The sequence below is a fragment of the Oreochromis aureus genome, linkage group 17 (assembly GCF_013358895.1).
Source record: "Oreochromis aureus strain Israel breed Guangdong linkage group 17, ZZ_aureus, whole genome shotgun sequence".
Classification (NCBI taxonomy): domain Eukaryota; kingdom Metazoa; phylum Chordata; class Actinopteri; order Cichliformes; family Cichlidae; genus Oreochromis; species Oreochromis aureus.
In genome coordinates, this window is record NC_052958.1 from 17,678,564 (window position 1) to 17,688,948 (window position 10,385).

General features: G+C 39.6%; 2 protein-coding genes across 2 annotated transcripts in view; one reads left to right on the plus strand and one right to left on the minus strand.

Moving 5' to 3' along the window:
• Nucleotides 1-8,521, minus strand: part of lamb1b (laminin, beta 1b) — a 33,814-nt gene extending 25,293 nt beyond the window's left edge. The window contains exons 1-6 of the mRNA XM_031746328.2: nt 8,394-8,521; nt 7,867-8,042; nt 3,405-3,537; nt 1,456-1,529; nt 355-543; nt 202-265 (exon numbers count right to left, since the gene is read on the minus strand). Coding sequence (XP_031602188.2) covers nt 202-265; nt 355-543; nt 1,456-1,529; nt 3,405-3,537; nt 7,867-8,042; nt 8,394-8,427 — 670 coding nt within the window. The 5' untranslated portion in view covers nt 8,428-8,521. The remainder of the gene's footprint in view (nt 1-201; nt 266-354; nt 544-1,455; nt 1,530-3,404; nt 3,538-7,866; nt 8,043-8,393) is intronic.
• A 991-nt stretch (nt 8,522-9,512) lies between these two features.
• The window catches only part of ssbp1 (single-stranded DNA binding protein 1), an 11,550-nt gene continuing 10,677 nt past the window's right edge, over nt 9,513-10,385 (plus strand). Inside the window, exon 1 of the mRNA XM_031746394.2 lies at nt 9,513-9,603. The gene's annotated coding sequence lies outside the window, so the exon portion shown is untranslated. The remainder of the gene's footprint in view (nt 9,604-10,385) is intronic.

The window sequence follows — 10,385 nt, forward strand, 5'->3', positions numbered from 1 at the left end:
AGCATATTTACAGCCTGGTTTCTGCAGTTTTTTTTACCTTCTGAATGGTAAAGCTACTGCATTGATTTGATTTTTCCCCTCAAACTTGGCATGAATCATCTAATTACTCTATAAATCCATTTCAGATTTTAAAAGAGAAAGCTTTATCTTAAAGGGTCACAAGATTAAATGGTTGAGTTTCTAAAACGAGAAGCAGCTCACTTTGTATCCTTATGCTGTAGGGGTCGTCAATGTCAAACGCGGGGTCCAACACCCGAAAAATCACCTGAGAGACACAAGGGGAAAAAGGTAAGAACTAAAAATATGGAAAAACTTTTTTTCAGAGGGAGGGGAAAAAAGCAAACACAAACTCGCCTCTCCCTCGGTGGATGGTTCGATATCAGAGTAGCGGGAGTCGCAGATGATGTCGTCCACTCTGACCATGGGCCCGGTGGAAATGCCAGGGAAGGTCAAATTGCAGTCGTAGGCAAAGTAACGATAAACCTGCCACGATTTTCCGTTGTCCATGGAGCGCTCGATCATCATGGCAGCCGGCCGAAACGTCTGCAGGCAGATAAAGACCAACAGGCAAATTATTACTGTAACTGATACGACTGTTTCTTTTATGTCCACTGCAGCACTCACATATGAAAAATAAATAAAATAATAATCTGCCTGAAGATTGGGCCGAAATCTACTGACGTCTACATTAAACCATAAAAGGGAACATTTTTCCAGTGTTTGGGTTTTTTAATTACATAAAAAGGTTGAAATAAAAAAATTTAACACGTAAGAGTGACTCTTCAGAGGACAGATAGGATGTGCTAATCTCCATATTTTTTTAAGCATCTTTATTTAACCTGGTATTTATAGTGACATGTTTGTGTGCCTTATGTTTAAATAAAAATGTCACTCTAAAACTTTTTAGATTTTATTTAATATGATGCATGTGACGGTGAAAAACAGATACCCACCTTATTTCAAATTATTTGGGATATTTTTTCGTAAGATTTTGACACCATAGTGCTATTTAACCAATATTTTAATAAACTATAGCCTATATGCACATTTTCTGTAATAGTTCTCTGTTTAAATAAATTATAATTTATACATAATAAGCTAAAATAAGCTAAATTAGCTGATCTTTCCTGTCTTGGATGGGCCGGATGTGCATTGTGTCTCTGAGAGTGTTTGGTCAGTTCTCCATGTAGAGCTGCTGAGTTGATGAGAGGCAGCTCCAGCTGGCCACCATCAAAGCCGAGCAGCCATGAGAGACGAGCTGCATTCTTTTACTTGTCCTCTCCCTCCTCTTCTTCCTCCTCCTCCTCTTCCCACCGTTCTCAGGAGACCAGACTGATTTTCAGTGTTTCCCCACCACAGCTGTTCAACACTGTGTTTTTCTGCCCAACCCCGATATGGGAGCAGTTGTATGATGTCTGTGTGTGTGTGTCTGTGTGTGTGAGGGAAACCAGGCACCTTGAAGGTCATGATAAGGTGTGTGAAATGAAACTCCGCCTCCAGGTCAAGCTGGATGGTCACGTTCTCCACACCTGCAGCAGACAGGAAACAGGAAATTAACATTTCAAGTTTTTCCGCAGACTGATTTCTTCACACGCATTAACATGCGTTCGACTCTTTCACGCAAACGCAGTCAGCTCACTTTCTTACGCTGCAGTTACTCAGCCTACAGTAATATAACAAATTTATGCAACATGCAAAACTTAATATGTAAAAACATTCAAAGCACAGTTTGAATTTGAAAACAGCAGCTCGGAGGACTTGGAGGATTCCTGTGGGGGAATTAGGAAATCCCGAGTGGAGCCTGCAGCTTCCTGCTGTTTGAGAACCATCTGCACTGCTGGCCGCCGATCTGCCGTGACTCACACCTCTGACAGATTCCCACCACTCTGCAGGAACAATGTCTGCGTGAAGATGGGATCATTTTTTTTTACATCTGCATGGGAACCAGCTGCACTGGGATCACCATGAAGGATCCAGCTAAAGATTTTACGATGCGGATTCATGGACTTAATTTCACGGAGAATTGCATATAAATGTTCTCCAGCTTGTTTGGAATAAACCAAACTAAACACAAGTTGGTATATTTAAACAACCTGACTGCAGCGTATCAGGTGCACTGATGTTTGTGTATTTTGGAGAAGACGTTTGTTTCAGTGGTTGAGACACAGGTTAGGATTCATGACTTCCAGTCGTGATGTAAGTGGCTGACTGAGGAATGAGTCAAACAAGTGATGTTGAACTTGGCTCGCCAGTTCTCACACAAGCATGTCTTGAGAAAAGTTACAGAAAACCTTCATGGTAAAACTAGAGCTGTCATGAGAGCAGAATGAATTCATAAAAACCAAACGAAAGTCAAACAAAAATGTCAAATTTAAGAAAATTTAAGAAAATAAAATAGAAAACTTTAATGACTTATTACACGATATGTTTGTTCTCATGTTATTCTATATGATGTGTATATTTTAGATTATATCAGTATTAAATTCATCAAAATTTGACCTGTGCTTACTTTCTTCCTCCTATGAGAGCTTATTTTATCCACACAAACTTTAAATGAAGCTTTAGGTGCAGGAAGAAGTTTTGTGTGCAGTGAATACATTTCCCATGTAACCCCAAAAACTTGAGTTGTTCAAATCCATCAAACTTTATTTCAAACTGCAATAATTGACCAATTTGACCAATTACCAATAAAATTAACCAAACATACCAAATAAGTAAAATTTGTCTAAATGATCCACAACGTTTGTCAAATATTTCTTTCTAATGTCATTTCAAATTCATATATTCGGTTTCATTTATTTTATCTGCCACTTTGATGCTTCACACAGTGTAAAACTGGGTGATATTAATAAGGTTTAGTCTCATATTAATGAATCTGGGTTTGTGTACATAGAAATGGTGCAAAATAAAAGGAATTGGCTGGTAATTTTGTCAGTGGAAGAAAATCATGAGTGGAATCGGAAAAATTACAACCATAATCCTCACATTTGGGAAGGATTTGGTAGTTTTAAGCTTCACTATGACGTTCCTCGCTGTACGAGTGGATAACAATGAAACAGGTGATTACAGGTGAGAAAACCTCTCAGTTATAAACTGTCTCTCCGTCTCTCTGTGGAGCTCTTAAAGCTCTGCTGTCTCACAATACACTTCTTATTTTTTTCCACTTTAAAGTCAAGTGTTGACACACATCTGTTTCTTACCCGCACACCTGTTCTTCTCAGCACACCTGTAAGCCCCACCCCTAAGGGGTGCTGCTATGAGAGGCTCTGTGATCTCCTGTCTACTCATTACTGAGCTCAGTACTCATGAGATCGGCCTCTGTGAGGACTCGCACGCTATTCTCCCTCCAAAGTAAACAGGAAACACCCCTCATCTTGTTTCTCTGGTGCGTTTGTGTCTCTCACCGTTCTCCGACTGCCACCAGGTCTTGAGGCGGTTAGGAGCGAAGGTGGTGACCACGTTCTCGATGGTGTGGCTGATGTCGTTGCTCTCCTCGTCGTACATCTCCCTGGAGTCGCACACAAAACATTTTGTCTCCTGATGGACAGGAAGTGTGAAAGCGTCAGTTCGCCATATTCTTGACGTGCCACAAAGACACCAACCAGAAACAGCAGCTGATTCGTTAACATTAAAGGACATCGGACAGTTTTCTTAGGGACTGTTTCTTGCATAGAATGTGGTTAAATGGGGTGCAACGTTTAGGCAAATTTTCATTGTAGATAACAAGCTTAAAATACACAAGATCTCATAAATTTACAAAAAACTGTTTTTTTCTGCTTTTATATTTTATGTGACAGTAAATATGTGCTTTTTTAATGCAATCCAGCTGCTATAATGTGAGTGTTTTAATGTGAGTGCTAGTTTTACAGTATAAATGGGAGTGTTGTATATTCCCACAGAAGGGAGGAGACTTTACAAAAAGCATCCATAGTTTTAGAATAAACTATTCAACAATGTCCTATGGAAGTAAGATTGAAGTGTCCACATACTTTTAGCCATGCAGTGGTTTAACTGATGAGCTGGAAGAGATGAAGTCAGTAATGATGTACAGTGTATATGATACTGTTTCTCTGTGCCATGTCTGTTTAATAATCCCCTCCGCTGCCTCTGGGATCTGCACGCCAGATGGTTTGGCATGTACGCAAGCTAAACTATGGTTCACACACACATACACACACACACACACTCTTAAATGTCACAATATTTCCGCGTGTGAATAAACAAAATTAGTTTCTCAATTTCACCAAGCTCTGAGCCAACTACGTCTGCGCTGAAATGTGAGCAGATTCTGGATAAGAGGCTCCACTTAGCAGAAAAAAAGGGAAAGAAAGTCGTCTGCTTGAGTCAGACTTCTTTCCCTCCACTTCATCTGCAGCTCATATTTTAGGATTGTGCTCATCCTCAGAAATCTCAGATGGCCTCACAGCGAGTCTGTGCTTTCATAAAAAACACCATTCACACACAGGACTCGCTAAAAAGGCTGTTTGATGAAGACAGAGTATCCCCTTCGTCGCCCCCGGCCCGCATCCACACAGGGACGGCTTTGTGAGGCGCACAGCGCTTTTATTGTGGAGGGGAATGTCTGAACTCCCACTCGATATTATGTACATGCGCATCTTCACACACACACACACACACACACACACACACACACACACACACACACACACACACACACACACACACACACACAATCATAATCATAATCAGAGAAACAGAGTGAAATAAAGTTGCTGTGTGCTGAACACCATCACATGTTTGAGAACAGTTGGAGAAATCTCCACATCTATTTGCTCTTCACTTATCTCTACAACTGTACACGTGATCTGCTTCAAACTTGGCCGGTGTGCTGCTTGGGTAACAATTTGATGTGGTGCTAAGTTTGAGGTCATTTGGATCAGCCATTCTCTTATTTGATGCTGAAATAATACCGACAGTAACTGCTGCCTGCTCCACTCTGTGCTTAGGGTGAGGGGCAAACATGCTTGTTTGGGAGGATATTTGTACAATCCCAAGTTACTCCTCAAGTTAACCATCAAAACTAAGCTAAGCTTAATTCTAAATTGAACCCTAAAACCAAGGCTTAAAATAAACTTCTAACCAGTTTTGATGGTCAAAAACTGATTCTGACGAAAGCAGCTAGAAGATTTTTGTTTAATTTTAATTTGGCCATGTTGTTTTGGAAGAGTAGTTTATAAAGAAGCTGTATCCCACAATTGCACAGCCAGGTTTTGAACATCACACACACATATTCAGTAACTATAACCTCATAACTGCCCCGTTTCCAAAACAGTCACTTAATGATAGCCTGTAATGATGCATCTGTAAATTGTAGCTACAGTAACATGGGCTATATTCACTGAAGGGCCTCTTCATCACTACATTCACAAATGTCTCTTTCATTCAGTCGCTGCGCTGCCTCAAAAGCACTGATATCAACAATGTGTGTTGTAAGAATTCAGAAGCGATAAGTTGTAGAAATCTTCAAGGCTACAATTTACACAACTTCAGTGAATCCTGTAATAGACACTGAGCTGACCCACTTTCTACAATTTGCAGGGACTTTCTCTGCAGCTATGAAGGACTTCTCAAAAACTTAATCATCTAATCAAATTTATCAAAGTCGTGAAGATATGAAAGTGCTTTTGAGGGCAGGAGAACTGCATTAGCTTGTTAAAGTGAGTTGAGCTGACACACAAATGTGTTCGGAAGTGGCGTGCTGTTATTTAAAAGTCGTGTTTCATGTTGGACAATGATGCAGAAATGATCATCAGCCAGGAAGACAATAAGGAAAGAAAAATATTTAAGTAAACTGTTTAACAACTTTATTTAGGGTGAAATCATTTAAAATGTAAAACTCCCTGTTTTAGTATGGACAGTTTTTCAAATACAATTCTGCAGTTAAAGTGGAGCTATAATACTTTTCCAGTTATATATACATATAGATATCTGTACTGATACATTGGTGAATTAAACATGGCCAGAGTTTCAAATAGTGACATCAGTGTATGACCAAGACAAAACCTCAATCTTCAGACTGCTCAGCACACTCTGTTTCTGGCAGTTTTTTCTGCTTTTGGCTCTGTATGATGCCATCCTGTGTGCCTGTGCCTAATATGGTCTTCTAGGCACACAGGCCTAGCTGTGAGCCTAGAAGACCGACCCACTAGCTGTTAAAACAGCTTTCCAGCTATATCAGTCAGAGGAACTACACTGAGTAAAATACAAATAATAAATAGACTATCAATCATGCAAAGCTTCCGTAGCAGCATCTAGAAAAATATGGATCTAGAAATATTCAAAATTTCAGAAAAAAAGCTCTGAAAACTGATGTCAGCTACAGAAATCCAATAATCCAGCAGGCCTTTGAGCTATCTGTTACAGAAATACTGTAGTGGCAGGAAACACCAAGATGAAGTAATTTGCTTGGCTAAACGTCTCTTTCCACTACTCTGTTTACAGAGATGGTTCACGAAGTCCACATGGTTGAACTGTGGGCCTGAGTTCATGAGTGTTTTGCTGTAGTAAAACTGCTCATGTTGTGAATGCCACGCTTATAGATCAGTGATGTTTGCTTTTCTACTGACATCCTTTAAATGTTGCATTTAAATGACGTATGACATATATGAACCGTCATATAATTTCAGTCAATATATTTTCTTTCTGATTATATTCAGAATCGTCCCACTGGGAAAAATCTGCTCTGCAGGCAACCACAAAAGCAGAGAACACCCAGAAGACTTTCTAATGTTGTGTACAAATAACAATATTATTCATGTCCATTGTAGTCTTTGAGTTTATGCTTTGTTTTTACACAACCCTGGTTTAAAATCAAAGAGAAAGAAAAAATAGTGCACACACAAATCTCGACTCTGGCGAGTATTCGCAAGTGGTGAGATGAAGCTTAGTATGTTTTTAAACCTTACTATGTATATTTTTGCATGCATATGAATCTGTAATTATGATCTAATAAACAGATGTACAGTAGTTAAAAATGCAGTAATCCACCTGTCCACTAAAGGAGCAAAGTGTGCCAAGAAAATATCCCCCACAGCTTTCCAGCACAAACACCACCCGCCTGAGCTGTTGATATAAGGCAGGATGGATCCATGCGCTCATGTTGTTGCCATCAACAACCCTGCCGTCCAAACACTGCAGCAGAAATTGAGACTCATCAGAGCTCATCATCTTCTGTTGTCCAGTTTTGGTCAGGCTGTGTGAACTGTAGCCTCAGTTTCCTGTTGTTAGGTTTTCTGCTGCTGTAGCTGTCACAGGACTTGCTCTTACTCACTGTGATGTTTTGGAGTAAAACATGGCCAAAAAACATAACGTAGCTAGATTTACTGCTGCAGAAGCCCTGAAGCTGAAGCTGAATATCATAATTAATGACATTAAAACACACTGGAGTTATCATCTAAAGATTAAGGCAAGTATCTTTCACCAAAATTGGAATAAATTGACTTTATGTAAAGATTAGAGATAACCCTATTTCCTTACTGATCTCAGAAAATATTTATCATTGCCCCAATATTTTGTTCTGTGGGTTGTTTTTTCTTTTCTTTTCTTATTTTTGTAACTGTAAAAAAAAAAAAATCTGGTTTAGATAATGGAAAAAAACAGAACAAAACAAAAAAGCAACGGAATATTAGTCATGAATATAGGGAAAAGAAAATGAGCCATTAGAAAAAACAAAGGCTCATTTGATTATAAAAACAGAGTGGTCAAGTGAGGCCTAAATAAGGCTATAAAATCTTCTTTTGGCACTTTGTAAAGCAGATATTAAACACAAAACCTGTGCAGGAAGCCTTCAATTAAGCCTTCTCTGTGCTACCTGTGCTCTAAAAAAAATAAAAAATCCTTTTTTACCTCCAGGTGTCCCACGATGCAAAAGCTCTCGGCCTCATTCAGTCCGCAGGTGGAGGAGGCGTTGAGTTTGTGCGCCCTGCCGATCAGCAGGTCACCTGTGGCTGGGTAGCAGCTGCCCTCGGTGCAAATATCTGGGAACTGCGGAACCTGCTGTGCCCTGACAGGAGCCCACAGGGCTGCAGGGAGGAGAGACTGGTGTCAGTGAGATGTCAGCACAAAGCACAAGCCTCGTTCTTCTTTTGGTTTTAATGATAAAAGCCAGCAGCAGAGCAGGCTTGCGGTCAGTTTATTTCAATTAGAATCACATGAATTCACTCTTCAGATGAGAATTAAGTGCGCAGCTGTGAGAAAGTGCTCTACTGAAAGTTTTATTTAGCTCTTAAACTCTCCTCCAGCATTTGTTTTGGAACAGGAAAACGGTGGATAATCGTTTGCAGATGCCTCTCATTACATGTGATGGGAGCGAACATGTCCCAGCAGATCAATTTTAGCCAAATAAACTTGTTCAAATTAAAACTTCAACTCACCCAAAGTGGTTAAAAGGTGGATTATGAGCGACATGGCCCGGACCCGTGCACTGACAGCTTATCGGTGATGTTCACGGTCCTACCGCAGAGAGTGTGTGCTGATGTGTGTGTGTGAAGTGTGAAGTCAGAGGCCAGGGTGTTGTCTTGTAAAAAGTCCGCATCCCACCAAATAACAACTCCACCCCGCTGTCAGCAGCGCGCCACGAGCGCACCCTCTGCTGGAGGCCTAAAGAATTCGTTTTCTACACGTTAATATTTGCAGTTTTCTGCTCATAATTTATTACTTCATTATAAAAACTCGATTTAATTCTGTTTAATTGTCCTCTTTTATGTGCCAGAACTATTGTTTGAATTTTTGTAAAAATGTTTTGATCGTTTTGGAAACTAGTAAAGCTTGCTTATTTCTAAATTTCCTTGTACTTTATCAACTCGATCCCTGACTATTTCAAAACTAATTTTTAAATAAATTCAATGTCAGTGGAAATATTCAATGTTTGGGGCAAAAATAAGGCTACTACTTAAGTTTAAAAAACATACCGAATGGTATATTTGCAGACTGGCCTTTATCAGGATCATCTCCTATTTATTTTGTATTATTATTATTAATGCAAAAATGGAAATCAGCTGGGATAATTCTGTCTTATACACTGCTGCACTGCAGGGGAGCTAGATTCACCACGGTTTGTTTTTGACTCACCCCAACCCTAGCTTACAGGTTTCGAGAACCAAGAGGAATTAAAAAATAGTATGTATTTCTACTTAAAGACTAAAATATCACAAAATAAATCATTGTATTTAGAACTATGGTGTCATAAACCCATACTTTAACTCCAAGTTAATATTTTTTCAGAGGTGGAAACAAGCTTCCATAACCTGGAGCTCAATAAGACGAATATTTGTCACTATATGTTTGTAAAAGGTAATTTGTGTTTGAATTGTTAGTAATCATTTTCTGGATAACATTTTTATAGGGAGTGACCAACATGAATAGGAACAGTGGATGAAGATGAAGGGGAAAAGAGGACGATTCAGAAAGGAGAGCGAGTGAGATGAGGCAGTGGCGACCCCTACAGGGAGTAGCCGAAAAAGAAAGAAGAAGGCCCTTAAAGCGGAATAGAACTTTAACGACACATGGAAAGTCGGACTCTTGTTGGAGACGGACCGGAAGTAGCGTGAGGTTACAGAAGATTCTTCTGAAGTGTTGCACCTGGTAAGTTTATAAGCGGCTCTTTATTAGCCACTGAGGAGCTCGTGTTTGTACAGTTTTGTGACACGGGTTCCTCTCCAGCTGCTCCCCGCTGTAAATCCGGGCTTGGGGAGAAAATCGTTGATTACTGGGGGTTTGTTTCGAGCCTGCATCCTATGGCGGGAGAGCCCTCAAGCCTCGATGCTCCTGTGAGAACCCGGAGCTCTGACTTTGGTGGTCGGTGCTACACAAACTGGGCTAATTTCTCTACTAGCTTAACTCTGAACTCTCATTGTTGCACATAAAATGTGAACTTACCAGTAAAACTCACTCTAAACCACCGAAACAAACTATCATTATCAACAAACTAGCATTAAAGGGATGTGGGTTGTTATAAAATTACTTACTTTATTTTGAAGAAACAAATATATAATAGCAGTTTGCTTCTGAGTAGATCTTTTTTATTTATTTATTTATTTTTACATTTTTGACTTCGAGCCTTGTAAAAGCAAGCCTATAGCTATCTTGAAATGCACCAGGTCACTTTGAGCAGTTACTACAAAGCAAAGGTGTAAAACATAAGGCATGGTGTCTAAAATCGGCCCGGCAAACACAATCCTGGTAAACATTTTAGACTATTAACTGTATGTAAGTTTTGCTGTTTTTCTACTGTTAAAGACTTATGTCATGGCCAGTGGTACTACATTAAAGTAATTAAGTGAAAGCTACAAACTGTATTTGTGTAATATACCGAGTACACAGTGTTAATAAAAATAAAATAAACAGACGTTTTCTATGAGGTAACA